A 22,528-nucleotide genomic window follows, 5' to 3' on the forward strand; every position below is an offset into this window, starting at 1 on the left:
TTGGCACAAGGAGGTCACAATCTTTCTTTGACTTTTGAGGGCGATCCGTATAACACCCGGTAGCCTCCCGATTTGGATCCAATGGTCAATGGGTGATTATCTAATGATCAATGGGTGATTTTGGCTTCCTTGTCCAAAACATAAATGGTCTTTTTTATAATGCCCTTTATTAATTTATTATTTTACAATGTTGTTAGATTTAGTACTCTATTGTTCTTTTATTATCCTATTTCTCCAATCAGGTTGTTATAGAATGCCATAAAATTTAGGGAAAATTGCTTAAAACTTCCAAATATAGATTTTCTAGGCACTTGACCACAGACCAATTTTTTCTAACATATTTTTTCCCAAAACCAACTTTTTTTAGCTAATACCCCCAATACAAAAAGTTCTCTTTTCTTTACGAAAATAGCCTTCCCTTACGTAACAAATTATTTTCATTGGAGAGGGCAGTCGGGCATTAAAAGAGGCGGTCCACCGTTTAGAACAGGAACGGGTGGTCCGGCGTTTCATTGTGACGGTCTGAGGATTAGAGGATTAGAGAAATTGGCAGCCCAGTGTTTTGAAATAGCCGGTCTGGCATTTTGAAGGGGCAGTTCGTCATTTTAAGGTGGCGGAGTGAGGAGTCTGGTGTTGTACAAGTGCGGTCCGGTGTGTCCTTTTATTGGGATTCGAAAATGATTTGTTATATTCGGGAAAGGTATTTTTGTTAAAAAAATGATGGGTATTAGTTAAAAATGTTGGTTTTGGAAAAAAAAATATGTTAAAAAAAATTAGGCTGAGGTAAAGTGCCTACAAAGTCCATATTTGGGTGGTTTTAAGCAATTTTCTCTAAAATTTACTCTTGATACTAAACATGCCTTTAAATGGATTATTATATGAATTGACAGGACCATCTTACTATCACTTAGAACATGCATCTTACTATGCAATTTCAACCCAAGTACCGTACCCAAAGCAAGATATGCACCTTATTATATAATGAGTTATGATTCTATGAGACCCTCTCACACTCATGTATGTATTGACCCCAAATGTTCATTATTAAATCTGGCACAAATCTCTAAAAAAATTATTACATGGGTGTGGGACTTGATTTTTATAAAGATTTGTACTAAATTTAATAGTGATCCTTTAAATCCTAAACACATAGGCGTGGGAGGGTCTCACAAGGTCATTTCCTTTATAATAATATATTGTAGAGAAATCACGTCTGATATACTTTATCATGGAAAACCCTAGTGAAGCAAGAGAATCACGAAAGACACCACATCCATTGCTTAAACCGACAAGACTTACTACTTGTGAAACACCATCACGGTGTATGAGTCTGGAGTTGCTAAATGTGAAACTCCAACAGTGTAGGAGGAGCCAGGTAACACAAGCTCAAGAGTTCGAAATCCCGCTGCTTCCCTAAGGCGGCGAAATATATCTTTGGTTCTCCTCTTGCTTCCTGGACTATAGATTTCCATTAAAAAGACGTGAAGAGCTCGGGTACTTGGGATTGTATCAGTGTGCATACGAAGAATTTGCTCTAAGGCTATCACCTTCCTTGTCTCAGGCAGGGCTTTGTGGCAATTCTGAAGTAGGTGGACACAGACATCATCGTCCCATGAGCAGAAGATCCCCTACTATGATCCGACAAAACCAGTGATGATGCAGTTGGATGCTAGTTGTCTGTTTTTTTGCATTTTGTTTGTTTCACCTTTTGGGGATGGGTTAGGCTCTCTCTTATTGCTTAGCGGTTGATGTACGTATTTACTGTTTTTTGAAACGCTGGGAATCGGAAAGCATGGGGAACAATTTAAGAGAGTTCAAAACCTTATCATAAGAACCAATAAGTAAAAGGTGAAGCATGATACAAAGATTTTCCATGGTGTGCTGTTTATAATATCACAGGCTTTGCCATCCGAAACAAAATACGGAGATGAGCACAACTAACTAAGCATTAAAAAAAAGAGAAAAAAAAAAAAAGAAAAGAAAGAAAATGATGGTATCGAATCCTCAGCAGGTCGTGAGTAACCTCCAAGAAGCACTCAAAAACCCTTTTTTTTTTTTTTTTGGCACAAAGATAAAAGATGATGGTTTCACTCTCCTTTGTCCAAGAAGCACTCAAAAACTTTTTTACTTTTTTTTAAAATTTTTAATACCAGGGAGAGAGAGAAAGAGAAATAGATGAAAGAGAAAGAACCTATTGGACAAAAGAGGGTTTTTTTTAAGATTCCCTTGCTATTCCTCACTTTTTTCTTATTTCTCAATTTTTTACTATTTTCTTTTTGCTTTTCCTCAAAGTGATGTAAAGTTAGGGTTGAGAATCTACCTGATTTGGATCCGAAACCCAAAATTTTGGATCCTCTCCAAATCAGGGTATGGATCCAAGAGGTCGGACTTATACCCAAACTTTGGATCCAAATACTAATTCGGATCGGATCAAGGTACAAGTAGATCCCACCTGGATCCAACCCAATTATTAAAATTATATATATATATATATATATATATATATATATATATATATATATATATATATATAAGTGATTTGAAAATCGACGAGTCACAACGAACTCGCCCGAGTCGGCATGGGAATCGGTATCCCCGTATCGATTACTTTGCAAAACTGGGAACTGCTCGGTTCTAGATAAGAACCGCCGGGTTCTGAACAATAAACCGCCTATGTGCGGATTACTTTGCAAAACTGAAACCGCCTCAGAAGGTTCTGAACAATAAACCACCTATACGAACCCGGTCACATGATGTCACATTTTACTGGTTCTCAATCACACATGGGGAACCGCCTCAGAAGGTTCTGAACAATAAACCGCCTATACAAACTCGTTCGCATGATGTCACATTTTACCGGTTCTCAATCACACATGGCAAGCCTTCACATTTTAAGTGGGATCCGCCTCAGAAGGTTCTGAATAATAAACCGCCTATACGAACCCGGTCACATGAAGTCACATTTTACTGGTTCTCAATCACACATGGCAAGCCTTCACATTTTGCCTGGGAACCGCCTCAGAAGGTTCTGAACAATAAACCGCCTATACGAACCTGGTCACATGACGTCACATTTTACCGGTTCTCAATTACACATGGCAAGCCTTCACATTTTACTTGGGAACCGCCTCAGAAGGTTCTGAACAATAAACTGCCTATACGAACTCTGTCAGCCTTCACATTTTACCTGGCAACCGCCTCAGAAGGTTATGAACAATAAACCGCCTATACGAACCCTGTCAGCCTTCACATTTTACCTAGGAACCGCCTCAGAAGGTTCTGAACAATAAACCGCCTATACGAACCCGGTCAGCCTTCACATTTTACCTGGGAACCGCCTCAGAAGGTTCTGAGCAATAAACCGCTATACGAATCCGGTCACATGATGTCACATTTTACCGGTTCTCAATCACATATGGCAAGCCTTCACATTTTACGTGGGAACCGCCTCAGAAGGTTCTGAACAATAAACCGCCTATAAGAACCCGATCACATGATGTCACATTTTACCTGTTCTCAATCATACATGGCAAGCCTTCACATTTTACCTGGGAACCGCCTCAGAAGGTTCTGAATATAAACCTCCTATACTAACCTGATCACATGACGTCACATTTTATCGGTTCTCAATCACACATGGCAAGCCTTCACATTTTACCTGGGAACCGCCTCAGAAGGTTCTGAACAATAAATCGCCTATACGAACCCGGTCAGCCTTCACATTTTTCCTGGGAACCGCCTTAGAAGGTTCTTAACAATAAATTGCCTATACGAACCCGGTCAGCCTTCACATTTACCTAGGAACCGCCTATACGAACCCGGTCAGCCTTCACATTTTACCTAAGAACCACCTCAGAAGGTTCTGAACAATAAACCGCCTATACGAACTTGGTTAGCCTTCACACTTTACCTAGGAACCGCCTCAGAAGGTTCTGAATAATAAACCGCCTATACGAACCCGGTTAGCCTTCACATTTTACCTGGGAACCGCCTCAGAAGGTTCTGTAAAATAAATCGCCTATACGAACCCGGTCAGCCTTCACATTTTACCTGGGAACAGCCTCAGAAGGTTCTGAACAATAAACCGCCTATACGAACCCGATCACACGACATCACATTTTACCGGTACTCAATCACACATGGCAAGCCTTCACATTTTACCGGTTCTCAATAACACATGGCAAGCCTTCAACCCTTCTCAGTCACATGACGTCACATTTTACCAATTCGCAATCACACATGGCAAGCCTTCACATTTTACCGGTTCTCAATCACACATGGCAAACCTTCAACCCTTACCGGTTCTTAATCACACATGGCAAGCCATCACATTTTACCGGTTCTCAATCACACATGGCAAGCCTTCAACCCTTCTCAATCACACGTGGCAAGCCTTCAATCCCACAACATCGCAGCCCCGTGTTTTCACGCGTGCGTTTAATGAGGTACAACAAAACCATTTACATCACTAATTTTGATACTCATTCTTGGATGTGGGATAATTCCCACAAGGTGCATTAAATTAAAATAAACGTAGAATAAGTAATCATTACTATGGAAAATTAATATACTTGCCATGGTGTGGCTTTATGGTTATTGCTTCCTCTTAGTTGAAGAACATCTCCGGTTTGAACCCCAGCTTGGGCGCACCACATTATTTATTTTTTTTGTAAAAAAAAAATAATAATAAGCAGAAAATAATGTTGTTAAAAGAAAAAATATTCCATTTGAAATTCTCTCTTTCTATTAACAATCTTTTTTACTAAATTTATTATAGGATCTAAAAAATTAAAATTTTGAAAAATTAAAGTGTTGTTTCGAAAATTGATATGCATTCGAATAATTTTTATATTGATAACCAAATTTTAAATTTATCTATTAATTTTTGCATTATAAATCATGTAACATACTATTTTTATTATAAAAAAATAAGCAGAAAATAATGTTGTTAAAGAAAAATTATTCCATTTGAAATTCTATCTTTCTATTAATAATATTTTTTACTAAATTATTCTAGAATCTAAAAAATTAAAATTTTGAAAAATTGAAGTGTTATTTCAAGAATTGATACGCATTCAAATAATTTCTGTATTGATAATAAAATTTTTATTTTATTTAGTAATTTTTGCATTATAAATCATGTAACGTACTATTTTTCTTTCAGCTCTCAATAATACATTTTAAATTAGATGATATTATAAAATATTTTGGATTTGTCATTGTTTGTATAATAAAATAATTATAAAATGTTAATCAACAATTTTAATTTCAGTATATAATATTATAGTCAGTTAGGTTGTAATAATTTTGAATTATAGTTAGGTTGTAATAATTTGGGTATTTTTAGCGGATTAGGGTTTTCCGTCAGTTCGAGATTTTATTGACCATTTTTTCATCGATTTAGTCTATTCTTTATTGTAGTCTATCTATGATTGACATACTTTATCCATGAAAATTCTATGATTTTTCTTTTGTATGATGTAAATTTAATGGTTAACATAAGTTTATACAGGGAAAAAAGGTCTCAATATTCACAAATTGATGAAAAAAATGAAAGCTAACAATGTAGTGCCCTCGTTTCTTATTGGATTCCTAAAAGATAACATTTATAATGAATTTTAATAATATTTTTGGATTTTTTTAAAGCTTAATCCGACCGAGTCGGACGGTTCCCGCTCCGGATCGCCGATTCACCTATCCGGATGGGTTTTTGGAGTGCCCGATCCAAGGCACCGATCTGTTTTTTAAACCACTATATATATATATATATATATATATATATATATATATATATATATATATATATATATATATATATATATATATGTTATAGTATTTTTTATTATATATTATCTTATAGATAATAAAATAATGTATAAAACAATTTTTTGGATACGATCAGATCCAGATCCCATCCATATTTTTTGGATCCGAATCCAGATCCCAGTTGCTCAGGAATTGATTGGACCCATTCTAAGCCCCCTTTACTTTTTCTTGAGGTAATGTACGAAATCAGCATATATAACTCATTTCCCATTGGAGATTATGGAGAAAATTTTCAATACATGCATGCAAAGGGGAAAGAGCTCCCAGAAAATAAGAACAATATAGAGCTTAGAAGAAAAAAAAAGATGAAGAACTCTCAAAAAAACATTTAACATATCCACCAGGAATTGCGAACTCTGTCAAAGAGAAGGATAAGTAGAAGCATATTATTTGGGAAGACACCACCCCCCATTGCTTAAGCCAACAAGAATTGCTACTTGTGAAACTCCCAGCACAGTGTAGGAGTCGGAGTGGCTACTTCTGAAACTCCAACGCAGTGTAGAAGGAGCCAGGCAACACAATCTCAAGGGTTCGAAATCCGGCCGCTTCACTAAGGCGACGAAATATGTCTTCGGTTCTCCTCTTGCTTCCTGGGCTATAGATTGCCATTAAAAAGACGTCAGCTTGAAGAAGAGCTCGGGTGCTTGGGCTTGTATCAGTGTGCATGGGAAGAACTTGCTCTAACGCTATCACCTTCCCTTTCTCAGGCAGGGCTTTGTAGCAATTCTTAAGTAGGCCGACGCACTCATCGTCGTCCCATGAGCATAAGATCCCCTATCATGATCCAACAAAACCAGTGATGATGCAGTTGTATTCTAGTACTCAGAGAGAAAGAGAGAGAAGGAGAGAGAGAAAGAACCTTCATGAAAATCACATCTCCTTGAGGAACCCACTCCAACATGTCCCCCCCGACGTGTTCTATGCCTGGACGCTCCAAAATAGAAACAACACAACCAACCTCCATGAACAAGTGTATAGTACGTTTAGTCCAATCTCAACCATCCTTTCTCAATAATGGACAATTGAAGTGCACTGTTCTTCTACTTGAGCAAAACAATAGTAGCCTTGATAGGAAGAAAAGTCCATCTTAATCATCTATTATGAAGTCTAACTGTTTGAGACTACACATAGTATACTGTGCTCCAACGTTTATGCATGTGGTATGCTAGGGCCAGCAATAGGTCCTGATTGGGCCAAGGAGGTCAGGCCTGATGGCTAGGCCAGCCATGGCCCTGCCCCGGCCCTATCCTCACACCATGGTTGCCGTCCTTGGCCCGTCCCCCGGGCCACAAAACCATAGTTTTTTAGGGTTAGGCCAGGCTACCCAGCCCATAGCCACCCCTAAGTGCATATTGTGGTATAGTAAGGCTAAGAGTAATTATAACCTTGTGTGGAAAATAAATAATCCCATTATTTACTTTTCCGTACATATCCCAACAGAAAACAAAAAAAAAATAAATAAAGGCTACATTTCTTTAAGAGAAACGCATCTACTTACCCAGATAAGGAGGCGCAGCTTCCACCACCTTAGGCAAATCAAAATTTATCCCCTCGAGGCCTTTATGTTTATCTAAAATCTTCTTCAAGCAAAAACCAGAACTTCCTCCTAAATCCACAACTCTCCTCACTCCCTCAAACCCATCATACCTCTCTAGAAACCAATCCATAACCGCACCCGAACTGCTGCTCATCGCCTCCATCATGCGCTCATTAAACACTGGATCATCAGCATGATAGTGATAAGCCGGCTTGCCATGAGCCTTAATGAATGGTTCGCTAGATGGCTCGAGTACCGCCTCATGCAACAACCTCCATGCATCGAGCAATGCATCGTCCAATCGATACAATATGAACGCCCCCATTGAACGGTCCACAATTTCCCTCCCAAGCCCAGTCAATGAGAACCGCCGGCCTTCAGATGGGCCCAGCATGGTCTCATTGAACACTCCATGGGCTGTGAGGAGCCTCAGCATTCGCTCGAGGTTCGATGAGCCCGCTTCACTACCGAGCTTTGTGGCGATTTCCAAGGCAGTTAGTGGTGTGTTCTCGCCATTTTGCCATATGATTTTGGGCACGTCGAGCTTCGCCATTGCGCGCAAAGACATGGAGACAGCTATGGAGTTTGTGAGCTCCATCATAGCCCATGTAGTGTGACTTGCACCATTAGAACCATTGTTGCTCACTCCCTCCATGCTCTATGTTATGTGATGGTTCCTTTGTGACTTGTGACACTCAGGCCTTGCCTCCTCCAGGAGATTTAAAGGTACAATGAGCAAAGAACATGACATGAAGGCCACGTCCTTTTGCAGCATAGTGACCAGCATTAGTTGGGAATTATTGATCCCCATTGTGTGGTGTTATGTGATGGTTCCTTTGTGACTTGTGACACTCAGCCCTTGCCTCCTCCAGGAGATTTAAAGGTACAATGAGCAAAGAACATGACATGAAGGCCACGTCCTTTTGCAGCATAGTGACCAGCATTAGTTGGGAATTATTGATCCCCATTGTGTGGTGTTATGTGATGGTTCCTTTGTGACTTGTGACACTCAGCCCTTGCCTCCTCCAGGAGATTTAAAGGTAAAATGAGCAAAGAACATGGCATGAAGGCCACGTCCTTTTGCACCATAGTGACCAGCATTAGTTGGGAATTATTGATCCCCTGTGATTTACTTGATGATGTATGCTATTATAGAAGTATAGTAGTCTGTTTTTTCAATTTTTTTGTCCATTTGGGTGAATGATTGGGCTCTCTTGTGTTGCTTAGTGGTTGGTACAGGTGACCCATATTGTTGCTGCAATTTAATAGTAAGTAGTGGACGCTATCCCGTTGCCTTTTTTGGATTACTGGAATCACAGAAGCATGGGGAACAATTTAAAACAGTTTCAAAACCAGATCGTAAGAACCAAGGAGTAGAAGGTGAAGCATGATACGAAGATTTTCCATTGTGTGGTGTTTATGATATCACAGGCAGCTATCTATCATCCGATCTAAAGATGGAGATGAGCATGGCTAACTAAGCAATGTAGGGGTCGCAACGGGTCGGGTGGCCCGGACCCAGACCTGAACTAACCTAATTGGACTCAAACGAAATAAAAATTTAATTTACATATTTAAATTCATTTTAAACATTATATTGAAAATATAATTATATTTATTTAAATATTATAAATTTAAATAATCATTTAAACATTATATATTTAAATAATCATTTAAATATTAACAGTAATTGGCTCGTGTTTGGGTCAGATCTACATGGACTTGGTCCCTGGACTCGATATTGTTCGAGTCCAAGATTTTGAGCGGACCCGGCCCGTGGGGTCCAATTTTTTGAACCCATACCTAAACCCGGGTCGGGACCAAGTTGGGTCCGGATCCTTTGCCACCCCTAATAAGCATTAAAAAAAAAAAAAAGTGAATACCCAATATTTACCTTATTAGGACAATGTGATAAAAAACAATGAAATGAAGTTGCGCCTATGTACCATGTCAAAAGTAGTTTCAATATCAGAAACCCCTACAATAGCCTAAAATCTAATTTTGTTGCTCCCTAATTATGAAATTTAAAGCTTCAAATATAATGCAGATTGAGCAAATCTACAATCACTTGAAAATCTTGATGATAGATGGTCCAAATAATGCATTACAATGACCTTTTTTGGACTTGAAAGCCATCTTTTTCTTTTTGTTTTCTTTTATATCCGTACATCTTGTGGTCAAGATAATTGATTGAAGTGTTTTGCAGCTTCAGAACTACCTTTTCCGATGGGTTTTATGTATCTTACTTTTATAAATTAAAACTATTGCCTTAAAAAAAAAAATTCCATATTTACTTTTTTGCACATGCCCTATAGATATTTATCTATCCACACATGCCTTATATAATGTATGTAATGCATGGTAAAAGGTAAGAGAAGAAATCTTATTAAAAGCGAAATGCGCAAGGCAATTCATTCATGTATTTACTACCAAAAAAAAAAAACATGTTTTACAGGATCCACAGTAGAGTACTTTGAATATCATATCTCTAGGAGACGCACCTTACTGCTTGACCACAGCATTCTAACCATTTGAATAACACAACAAACATTGCATAAAGGACCACATTTTGAAATCTCTAATTGAGCCTTGATATTCCCATGTTAAAATCGGGTCTGACCCTATCGAACTTGGCTGTTTATTAAATGTCTTTGTTGAGAATTCTTAGTCGAATTGGAAAATCTAATGAGAAATTTCCTTTAGGGTTCTACATAAGAGAAAATAAGGTTTCACCTGACACTTGGGACAAAGTATTAGCTCCTAAAAGAAAGGGGGGAGTGAAGGTTAGAAAACTTAAACTAATAAATGAAGTCTTATTGACAAAGTGGCGGTGGAGATATCAGGTTGCTCTGATTGCCCCTCAATATGGAAGAACATTGGGACTTGAGCATTATTTATGGGGAATACCAGGATAAAACTAGGAGGTGATAGAAACATCATTTTTTTGCATGATCGATGAATTGTGGATCGACCCCTAAAGTGATAGTACCTAGATGTTTTCAGTAAAGTGAGGGCAAAGGCAGCCACAGTTGCCACTGTGGTTGAAGGGTATGGCCTTGGCGTAAATATTGTAGATATGCTACATTGAAGGACCAGTTCATTACACAAATGACTGATCAAATTCATTTATTATCACCCCCCTTTTGCTGATGAACTGATTAGGGAGAACAATGTGGACGGATGTTTCACGGTGAATTCATCATCTTCATAACTTTTTTTCAATTAATTGAGATCGGTACACGAATCCGGATCCGTCATTCTGCTCTATTAAGCACTATACCCTTATTGTAGGTTTGGGATTCATAATAAGTTTTGACAAAATTTTACGTTCGCTGCCTACCTAATACAACCCAACCTTTTTACCTGAGCATGAGATGGGTTAAGGGAAAGTTTAAAGTCCTCACACGTCTTAGACAGGTGAATTCAACATATAAAAATCCTTTTTCAACATAGAATCTAACCTTCCTTTTTAACCATCCCTAAAGTCTGCAAAGTTCCAATTCCAAATAAAATCCAAGATTTTTCTTTGGGTTCATATGGGGAAAGGTGTTTACGGCTGATAGACTAGAAACATAAGGTAAGATTATCACCAATATATGTGTAATGTGCGACGCCGATGAGGAAACCACTGAACATCTCTTCTTACGTTGTGAATATGCCTCTAGATTGTGGAACAAGTTGTGCCACTCGGACAAGTCCAAATCCAGAAGGTTTGGGAGAAAAATATCCCACCTAAAGGGTATTAAGGAGAAGACCTTGTCAAATGCGTGGGAATGGGTACAAGGCAGAAAAAAATGTTAAGGGGTTTTAAGATCTGATATATTTTGCAGCCTAGATGAAAGCTTCAAGCTCAAAGCTAGATTAAGAGAAGAGAGTTGCTCACTAATTTAGACCTCACGAGAACTCTATTAAACTCAATTTTGATGATTGTTCCTTGGGGATGGGGGTATTCATGATAGACCATAATGGAGCGGCTCTGCTAATGTTCTCGGTTCTCCGTGGCTTTGCCAGATAATAAAGCTGAATTTGAGGCCCTCTTGCATAAGTTTTTATTGAAGGGGACTGGCTCAATGTTATGAAGTGAAAAGAGTCCCATGGTATCGGGAAATTAAGGACCTAATTAATTTGAGAGAAATCAAAGTTTACTAAGAAGCAAATAGTACCCATGCGAAGGATGGTGTGTTTCCAAAACAATTTTGTGTGTAGTTTTCATTCTGCGTCTTTTGGGATAAGTTTTGTTGTTTATCTGTGCATGTACCGTGATTCTTGAATACCTCGCTTCCCAATTGTATAGGTCTGTGCGTTACATTTTTTAATGAAATGACTACGTATAAAAAAACGAAAAGAAAGAGATATATTTTGCTTTGGTTTTTTATTTTTAACTTTCTAGTTGGGTGTGTTGTTAGGGTAGGGGAAGGGGAAGGGGAAGGGGAAGGGGAAGGGGAGGTAGTGCTTCCACCACCTCCCGTCTCCCGTTCAGTGTGACATCTTTTAAAAACCAAGTTCCAGAAAATGTGAAAATCCTATAATGATGCTAATAGTGCCTGACCCTTAGTTATGTTGTAAGGGACAAAAGGCGAATTCATATGTTATATATATAAAAAAACAAAGTATACAAAAATATGAAAAAGTATACAATGATAATTTATTTTTGGTACAAGATGGTCACAATTGATCTTGACCATTGGATGTGAAATTATATGGTTGCATTTATTTCATTAATCAAGCTCAAACTCAAACGAAATTTTCTCAAACTTTGTGACACACCCAACCTATCAAATTTCACATTAGATAGTTGTAAGTAATTGTGACCTCATTGTATCAAAGGTAAATAGTGTCATTATATACAATCCCTAAAAATGTATGGGAAAGTATATAATGAGAGCATTTACCTTTTGTATATGGTGGTCACAATAAATCTTAACCATTGGATGTGAAATTGGGTGGCTGCATTTATTTCATTGACCAAGCTCAAAGTTCAAAATAAAATTTCTCGGACTCTGTGTCACACCCAAGCTATCAAATTTCGCATCAGATAGTTGTAAGTAATTGTGACATCCCTATTCCAAAGGCAAATTGTGTCATTTATACAATCCCAAAGCACATATATGTGTAAGGCCCTAAATAATTGAATTAAGGCACATCACAAAATTCACTAAGAGAGGTTATTTCGATGCTAAAAAACCTTCAATTCGATCATCTCAACCTCAAGATATATAGATATGAAAAAAAATAGATTTCAAGTCTTGAAAATAGTGCATCTTGTAATGTATTATTTAGATCGTAAATTTTCAAGATTTTCAAGTGTTTATAGATCTATACTATTTTTTAATCTTTAAATTTTTATCATTACAGATAAAAATAAATTTTAAAATTATAGCAAAGGTTTCTTATACTAAAACAACATATTTCAGCTTTATTTAAAGGTCCGTTTAATTTGATTGGTTGGCCCTCAGCCTTAAACAAACCACAGCATTTATATAGTAAGGCTGGGAATGAAGGGTGGAGGTTGAGGCATCCGCATCTATTGTCGGTGAGCATCACTTTAGCTGTTACAATTGAGTGATGACAACATGATATCGATATGAAGGGATAGACATGAATTAAAAATCTAAAGCCCACGAGAAACAACTTGGCATCCAGAATGTAAATGGAAACGATTTTATAAGTGGACCCCCTGTTGGCACACATATCTAGCCATATAATCCATTTGCAAGGGCCCATAAACGATGGATGTGTAATAGGGCCCTCAAACTAGCTGGGTTGAGGATTCGACCTCGTCATCCCCATGCCAGTCCTATTGTGTGCAGAAGTTCTAAACCCAACGGGTTCATGTTTTACAAATAAAGTACGAGAAATAAAAGCATGAAACACATATCACAATAATATAAAGATTTACGTGGTTCGTTTCAAAAGGACTACATCTACGGACACAGCAAACTGAAATCCATTATACCAATAAAAGTTATATCAAAGATTTTGGAACATAGATTTACTTCCCTAACCCTAGACAAAACTCAGTCGAGAAAACCTTTTTAAACCACACACCTGACAAACACCATGTGTTATTTTTCATTCTCTTTACTTTTGGCAACCATTACCGACAACATCAAATAGAGACGTGAAAGCAACGAAAAACTGACTTTCTTTCTAACTAAAGGGGGAAACCACTCAAAATCTCATTGGGAACCATTTTTCTACAAGAAACTAATCTCTCAATCTACACATTATCGCAAAACTGCTTCTCTACAAGAAACCAGTCTCTCAATCTATATGAAGCATTATTGCAACGTTCTTCTATCTCTCAATCTGCAAGAGGCATTATCATAATGTTTTCCTCTCTCTCAATATATAGGAGGCATTATCGCAAATATTTATCTTCATAGGAAACACTTTTCTCTTTAAGAAGAGACCTTGCATCTCATGCACAGGAAACCCCAACCCCCTTCTCTCTCTAGAGGAAGCTACATTTCTCTAGAGGAAGCTACATTTCTCATATGATGACCCAAATAGGACATACATCTTCTTACGTCTTTCATCCCATATATATATATATATATATATATATCAAAACCAAGAGATATATCCAAGAGTTCTAATCTTTTTTTGGATTTCTATTTCCGTTAGAAACTTATTAAAATCAATCTCAGTCCCACATAATACAAGATTTTCTTATGTGGGTGATTTTGGATAATATTAAATCCAACAATCTCCACTGTGATATCAAAATCATCTGCTCACCATATTAACATCCATTGGATAGCTTCATAAATTCCTCATGCTAAATAAATCTCTTATTGATAAGTTTCTAAAGGAAATAGAAATCCAAAAAGTCTGGTTCTAGTCCGGACCTCTGAAAGGGCCAAATGGGGTGGGTTGGGTTGATTCCAAGTGCTTTTGGCCTACTCAGGGTTTAACCTTGATGAATTTGGGTTAGGTTGACTTCAATCCAGCCCAACGAACAGCAACATATATCCGATTTGAGGATCTAACTGGTCATCTCGACACCAATCTGGTCCTGGTCCAGACCTCTGAAATGGATCAAGTGGGGTGGGTTGATTCTATGTGCATTTGGCCGCCTCAGGGTTTAACCCTGATGAATTTGGGTAGGTCGGGTTGGCTTTGGGCCAGCCCAACCAATATATATATATATATATATATATATATATATATAACTTGGTTCTAAGCCCAGTTGACTTGAATCGACATGGGTCCGGGTCTGAGTTAGCTCCATAGGATCAATACTGCTTTCCAACACGCTTTTACCACGACGGTGAGTACCAACTTAGATGCCACATTTGTTCGGGCTAATCCTCTCTCTCTTTGGTTTTCATTTTTCTACATGGCCCTTTGGGATTTATTTAGAAAAAATTTCATATAGACCTCCAATTTCCATACCAATTTCACAATAGCCCCTCCCCCCCATTATTCTTTCAGGTAGCATTAAACTTTGCTAAACACTGCATCTTACCTCGTAATCCCTCTACTATCTTTTTCCCTCTTTTCTATAAAAAATTTACCATTAACAATTTAATGTATGTCAAATAAAAACATCCTCTTTCTTTCACCTCTCACTCGATCTTTTTTTACCCTCTCTACTTCTCTCTCCTCTGTCTCTCTCGCTGTGGGTCATCAAGACTTGGTGTGTGTGTTTGTGTGTCGTAGAGTAATGCAAAGAGGATGCCTTTATTAAGCATATATTAAATTGTATTTTTTTTAAAAAAAAAATTATGTATAAGATAAGGGCAAACTAGAAACGCCACTAATAAATCAATTTTACTGCCTAAAAAATTATAGGCAAAAAGTTAGGGAAGGAGGCATGGATTGTCAACACTAGTAAGTAAAAAATCATGTTTTTCAATTTGGTGAGAAAATCAAATATGTATTAAATAAAATTACAATTTTCTAGTTATTGTTTGGATACGATAAAGTTATTGAAAATTAGTTTTAGTTCATAACTTGGCTAGAATTTATTGTTCTACTTGATGAATTTATTATCTTAATTTTAGTTTACCACAACAACAATGCTAAGAAAAGAACAACAATGCTAAGAAAAGAACAATAATGCTAAAAAAATCCAGCACATCGATTCTACAAGAACAATAGCCCAAAGGCATAGGAATCTTGTTAGAGGGTTAAGTAACAAAGTATAAGATCGGAGTCAGCAAAAACCAATTTTGAGCAAACTAAAATGCTAACTTCACTTCCAATTTTGAGCTGCTTATAATATTTAAAATGTGTGGTTTCCATAAGTTTGCAACCTTAAACAATCCAATTAAGGTGCACTTCCAAATTTATCATGTAATTTTGGTGAAAGGAATTTTTAGGATTATCTCAAAATCTATTTTCATATGTAATTATAAAATTTTAAATTATCAAGTAGATTTATAAAAACGTGAAAATCTTGAAAATGGACGGTCTGGATAATATATTGCAAGACGCACTATTTCTGGGACTCAAAATGTTTTTTTCATATACATACATATCGATGTTGAGATGATAAATTATAAGTTTTTTCAACATTAAAACAACCCTTTCCGATGGATTTTTGAGGTGCATATATAATTCTACATTTTAAGGTTGCAACCTTATATAAACTTTTTCCATGCTTAAATCACTATCTCTTCCTTTTTGAACTGATGCTCTTGGTTTATAAAATATTTTTAATACAATTACTCTTTTTTGAACTTTACATTTTTTACTTTTGAAACTACATCCACTTTAGGCCCTCTTTGGTAACTAAAAAAAACAAGAAAAAACAACATGTTTTCCGAACTACTATAGTTTTCCGTGTACAGGAATGGGAAAATGAAGAGCCCCACAGTTGTCTGCGTCCCCACGGTTTTCCCAAATGTTAGAGAAAACTGCAGTTCACCCCTGCGATGCGTTGCAGATTTCTAGGGGAAAAGGGAAAAAGCACATGCCCCTCTTCCCCCATTTATTTCTCTATCTTGATTTATCCCCTTTGCCCAAGCTCTGGCTCGAGCTTGCTCTAGTTTGCGCAATGAAGTTATCAAATAAAGGTTCTCAACTTCCTGCGATATTTCTTCTCCTACCTTTTTCTCAAACTTCAAGTGCTTTTTTAGATATTCTTTACGTAAACAACTTTTCAAGTTACAAGACTGGGCTTTAGAAGACTACTTTTTTTTTTTTTTCAAGAATACTTAATTTTATGAAATATAGTCTTTTTAGCGGATCATGTTTTGGTGTAAATTTTAGAGGTTTTTTTTAATAAATCAATATTTTTAATAGAGTAATGATCCGATATTCTACACACATGAGCATGGGAGGGTCTCACATGTTTTGGTGAAAATTTTAGAGGTTTTTTTTAATAAATCTATATTTTTAATAGAGTAATGTTCTGATATTCTACACACATGAACGTGGGAGGGTCTCACAAGATCATTTCCCTTCTTAATATTAATAAGTTTGTCTTAAAACCAAAATAAATAAATATTTCAAATCAACGAAGAGAACAGAAGTTTCGAGGAAAGTTGAAAATACATAAATGTGCATTTGTATTAGTTCCATTGTAAAACAAGAACTTTGTTTTAAATATTTTTGAAAAATTTAGAGTTTTTTAAGGTATTTTTTTAAAAAAATATTGTAATAGTGACACTTGTGAACATATAGTTGGCGCACGGCGTCACGACCTTTACCCAATGAAATCCATTTTTAAGTGCCGAAACCCGTGAGAACCAACTTTAGATGCCGCATTAATCATCTCTATATTTAGTTTCCATTTTCATTTTTACATTTCCTTTTTGCTACTTGTGCCTCTTTCCTCATTTTTTGACCTGTACCACTAAAACTCATATAAGATTTAATGTTACCATTTTTTATTTTTTTAGCCATTCGCTTATAGTCATTGGTTTTTTATAAGGGATTTGCCCGTTTAAATCAGATTTGATGGGTGGGCAATTTAAGCCCCTCCCCCAAAATCGCTTGATGAATATTATTTTAATAATTTTTAACTTTTTTTTTGAAACCCGATTTTAGTCTTTCCATTTGAACAAACCAAACCAAAACAAATTTTGCGTTACAAAACATTAATTTTGAACCGTGTTTTATAACTCACAAACTTTCCATACGGATTGTCGATTTGGATGGGAATTGATGAGGATTGAACTGGTTTTGAGATGGTAAGGATCCTCGTCAGTTCTCTCTAACCTTTTATATATATATACTTTTCCCTTTTTAAACTTATTTAGTATTTTTTTTAAGTGCCCTCTTTATCGCCACCTTTTATATAAAAGGTACGGTTTCTATAAGGTTGCAACCTTAAACAATTCAATTAAAACATATTTTAAAATTTTATCATAACATGTAATTTTATTGTAAAAATTTTTCAGTATTGTCTTAAAATCTATTTTCATACCTAAATAGAAAATTTTAAATTCCAAAAATTGTTAAAATCCAGTAGATCTATAAATATATGAAAATCTTGAAAAAAGGCGGTCTAGATAATGTGTTGTAAGATACACTATTTTCGATATTCAAAAACTTTTTTTTTTTTCATATTCATCGATCTCGATGTCGAGATGATTGATCATAAAGTTTTTTCAACATTAAAACAACATTTTCGATTGATTTTTTAGGTGCATATGTAATTCTACATTTTAAATTTACAACTTTATACAAATTTTTCTATTATATAAATATATACTTTAAAATTTGATTTATTTATTATTAAAATTTTCAACAAAGATGTAAATTGTCAATGGAGCGATCCGACACAAATTCCCACCCTCCAATCCCAAGTTTTAGAGTCATAAATTCACAACCAAACATCTAAAAGCATCTGACCATGCTGTTATGTATATATACCCTGTTCATCTTTATGAGCTATAAACTAAGAAGGTTTGTTGGTGTGGTTTCAATAAGTAGTGGGGGCCACCCAAGATGAGCCCCACCACACTTCTCTGGCCAGCCGAGAGATATCGGAGGGGCATTTTAGCAATTTAAGGGGTAACGTTTTGTGGGGTTTTTGTTTAACAGCTGGACTGCGCAAGCCAATAAAAGTCCAAAAGACAACAGACAGAAGTAAAACGTGACACCGCTGCTTTAATTCTCTGCCACGTGGCGTTATGTGGACGGCACAGCAATAATCCAGCTGGCGTCTCTCAAAAAGAGAAAGATGCCCTCGCACAGTGCGTATTGCCGCTTCCAGAATATGGGGAAGGATCCGGTTTTTATGTGCCCAAATCCGCATATGTATAGAAATGTGAATTTCTTAGTAAATCTATTTTCGAGATGAATTTTAAAATTTAATTTTTTAAGGACATGCGATCTCTAGCATGGATCTCGTAAAAATGAAAAAATAAATAAAAATTTAAAATAATATTTCCAATAAAAAAACATTTGTACCCGTAAGTTGTCACTCGTTTTAAATAAAACACCTGCTTGCATCGATTTTTAAAATAAATTCTCTTTACACTCTTTTGGACCACATATGAACAAATGCGGTACAACCATCCATACGGAGTACTAGTTATTTTTAGTCGTTAATAAAATATTATTATCTTCTTTATTCATTAAGCCCCTCTTACCCCTACTCAAAAGGATTTCACATTACAAAGCGAAAATAATGAGTGTCCAACAAATATTTTGATTCGAGTGAGTGAGGAGATAACCATACGACATCCAATAATTAAATTGGAAAGGTTTCCATATTTCTTTTACTGCATAGAAGAGAAGATATATACCTCCGCCTATCCATTCCTCCATCCATCCAGCTGTACAAGTTAAGATCAAATGAGCCACTGTCTATTAGATCTAACATATTAGAGTATTTTATTTTATCAAACTTCCAAGAGTATATTGATGACTTTTATTTTATCGAGAATATATTTTTTATAATTATTACAAATACCAATTTAATAGAAGGGTGAAAGCTCAAAATTTAGTATCAAGATAGTTTGTAAAAAAATTAAAAATAAAATAATATAGAGATATGACATTGATTGGGGCATCTGAACCAACCGGACGATCGGATAGGATAGGGGTTATATGATATGTTTAGAGAGCTTGCCCATAAAGCCATAACTAAATGGGAAGGTTAAAAAGAGAAATAAAGTTATTACTCCGAATATTATTTGCTTGGGTAGTCATCCTGTACAACATATCTGCGAAGGTTCTCCGGAGGAATTGAGCACTCAGACGAAAGCAAGGAACCCCCGCTTGCACAACATTTCAAAGAAAAAGAAAAAAAAAAAAGAGGAAATGTTGTGGAAGGTGGTGATATATGAGGGGGCTGGGCTGGGCTGGGCTGGGCTGGGCTCGGGACGGGACGGCAGGTGATTCAGGCGTGCAAGTCGTCCCACAAATCGGTGCACTGGCGCGGCGCAAAGCCTAGCCTCTTCCCTTCGGTATCGTAGACGACCTCAAAATTTTGTTGCTGATAATTGCCGAGTATCCCCGCAGGCCCCCCCCTTTCCTCTTGGCTTCCACCCAGCAGCAACAAACACCCCACTCTCTCTCTTCCTCTCACGTCAAATCTCATGAAGTAGTTGTCAGTGGGCAAGTCAAGAGTCACATTTCCCTTAAATTGGAAGCCCACCTTTGGTATCCAAAGGGCCCCAATCTTATTGAACCTACTCCTCTCCTCGACATCTTTTGTGGCCGTTCTCATATAATAACAAGGCCCCATCCCCGTCTCATCCTCCACCCACTTCGCCCTCTCAAATCCAACTCCCCTCTCAAATTCACTCACTATTTTCCGGCGAAACCCTGGGGGCAATACGGTAAAAGTGCTCCCGGAATCCACCACTAATCCCCCTCCCCCTTTCCGGTCCAGCCTCCTCAGCTCTGGAGGCGCGGCAATCCTCCTTTGCCCGACATGCACAGCGTCAAGGCCCACATAGTAGAAGTAGGGACGCCTGGGGTTGTGTAACATTGGTGTGTATGCAAATCCTTGGACGGGTGGCGACCGGCCAAGAATGAGGGGGCCGGGCCGGCCTGCCCCTTGGGCATTGCCCACGGCATGCTGCACTGGAAGGCAGTAGGAGAAGGACCGGGATGGCGATGGGGGAAGCTGGGCTGGAAGTGACAGTGGCCCCTGCCCCAGCCCCGCCACTCCAATGGGCTCGGCCAGGGTGGAGCGGGCGCATCCAAAAACGAAGGAATGGTGAGGAGAGAGAGGGAGTCGGTCGGAGAGGAGGCTAGCAAGCAAGGAGCCATCAGCGTATGCGTAATAAAAAGTGGGACAGTGTTGGGAGCATGAACAAGTCTCGAGGTCGTCAAGGGAGCAGCCAGCGGCCGCACAGAGGTCACGGGACGGGGTCCTCGAGTGGGCAGCGGAACACGCCGGGGAATCACAGGGAACAGGGAGGGAGGGTGAGTGTTTGGGGTCGAAGTGAGAGAGAGAAGGCGGCTTGTTTTCACAGAGAATGCATTCGAAGGGGGAGCAAGGGAGCCAAACGAGATCACTGGCCGTATCTAGATAGACGGGAATGGTTTGGGTGAGTGGGGGTTGCCCGACCGAGAGAGGGAGAGTGTAGTCGGAGCCGGGAGAGAGGGGGAGGGGACGGTGGTGGTGGTGGTGGTGGAAGCGAGTGGTGGAGCGGTTGGAGGAGACGCGGAGGAGGTGGAGAGGGGGGTGAGAGGTTGTCGTGGGTTGGAGGGGGAAGAGCAGAGTGGAGGAAGCAGAGAGGGAAAATAGGAGGAAGAGAACAAAGCGCAGGGGAGCCATTCGATCAGTTTGGGTGGACTGCGGAGGAAATGAGAAGTGTATGGGGTTATTGGTTTCAAAAGAAGAGTGCCATCCTTGGATTAAAAATAAGACAAAAAAAAAAAAAACCAGAGGTTTTCATTGAGAAAGGTGTGTCAAGCGGGGGAGGGCGGCTACGCTGAAGGTAGTCCGGGGTGGTAGGGACTCCAGATAAAATGATGCCTTCTCGACCTATACGTTTAGTTTAACTTTTAATGGCCTGACCCCTTTGAAATTGTTTTCTTCTCCATTGAGGCCAGTAGGCAGGAGTCACCAGTGGTTCTCGAACTCTTCTGTTTGCCCTTTTATTTCTCATACAAATAATCGTACATAGATCAGATTTTCAAAAGGTTCTCTGACAAAAAAATTTCAGTTTTCAAAATGGACTAGATACCGAGCATTATCCATCTATATTTAGTTTCAAAAGTCCGAAAAAAAAATAATTAAAGAAGGGCAAGTCTTCTAGTAAAAAAAATTTTTTTTTTTTTTTCCAAGGATCTCCCATCCAGCAAGAATGGAAATCAAAACATCAATGCCATAGCACCCACCACCTAACCATCTAAATGAGCAAGGCCTCCATAAATCCAATGTCTCATCTATTTACACATACCTCTTTGAATATTTTTGGGGTTGAGAATCTTAAACAATGTTAACCATGAATCTGAAACAAAGGCAAGTCTTAAAAATTTATCATATTTTTAGAAACTGGTTTGTTTGAGTTGCAGGCCTATCAAAATAAGTAAAGTCTCACTTCATAATTCATCATCAAAAATTGCAATTCAAACATTGGTAAACCTTTCCATAGATCATCTCAGCTTGAACATTGTGGTTGTAAAAAAAGTTAAAGATTACAAACTCTAACAAAAGCATATATTGTAACGAATTATCTAAACAGTCCATTTAGCCATAAAAATAAGTGTTCATCGGTCATCATGAAGATTTCCATTGTCAAAAGTGCTTTCCAAAATTTGAAGTGAGGCTTTATTTTGTTTTCATAAAGACTAGGTCTCGTAAAAACTTCATCCCACATTATTTTATCTTTCTTAGCCATTCATTGTCATTTTATTGGGGCCCATTTTCCAAACTAAATTCGATCCGGTTACTCTCTAACTCCTAATGACAGCAGCCAACATTGTGTAAAGCAAACATCCTTTGTGGATTTTTTAAATCGACTTCAACTAATGATACACCATGACTTTCATGGAAAGAAAACATATTTAGTGTTTTTAAGTGGGGTAAAGAACTTCACCATACTCTTTCAGATTTATTTTTTTTCTTGGACAACTCACCACATTTCACAATTCCTCTGTCCATTAATCAACATACAACAATTCCTTTCCAGGTGCATTTCACCACAATTCGAAGATGAAATGACAAAACACAATTCCTCGAGGCCAAATGCCAAACCTGTAAAAGCTGCATGAAATCCCATGTCCCTCAAAAGAAACAACTCTCTC

At 37.7% G+C, this 22,528-nt stretch overlaps 2 protein-coding genes across 2 annotated transcripts; both read right to left on the bottom strand.

Annotated features, from left to right (window-relative positions):
* Nucleotides 1-6,018: 6,018 nt before the first annotated feature.
* On the bottom strand, nucleotides 6,019-8,056 carry LOC18429380 (O-methyltransferase family protein). Its single transcript, XM_006838666.4, has 3 exons — nucleotides 7,325-8,056; nucleotides 6,686-6,750; nucleotides 6,019-6,600 (listed from the first exon to the last, which is right to left on the bottom strand). The coding sequence occupies exons 1-3, from the start codon at nucleotides 8,016-8,018 to the stop codon at nucleotides 6,301-6,303; spliced, it is 1,059 nt and encodes a 352-aa protein (XP_006838729.1). The 5' UTR covers nucleotides 8,019-8,056; the 3' UTR covers nucleotides 6,019-6,300.
* Nucleotides 8,057-19,421: 11,365 nt separating this feature from the next.
* LOC18429381 (Eukaryotic aspartyl protease family protein) lies at nucleotides 19,422-22,409 on the bottom strand. The gene has a single exon (XM_006838667.3). The coding sequence runs from the start codon at nucleotides 21,051-21,053 to the stop codon at nucleotides 19,665-19,667; it is 1,389 nt and encodes a 462-aa protein (XP_006838730.3). The 5' UTR covers nucleotides 21,054-22,409; the 3' UTR covers nucleotides 19,422-19,664.
* Between the last annotated feature and the right edge of the window lie 119 nt (nucleotides 22,410-22,528).

This window comes from Amborella trichopoda, chromosome 3 (genome assembly GCF_054954075.1).
Source record: "Amborella trichopoda isolate Santa Cruz 75 chromosome 3, AtrichopodaSantaCruz75HAP2 v2.0, whole genome shotgun sequence".
NCBI lineage: Eukaryota > Viridiplantae > Streptophyta > Magnoliopsida > Amborellales > Amborellaceae > Amborella > Amborella trichopoda.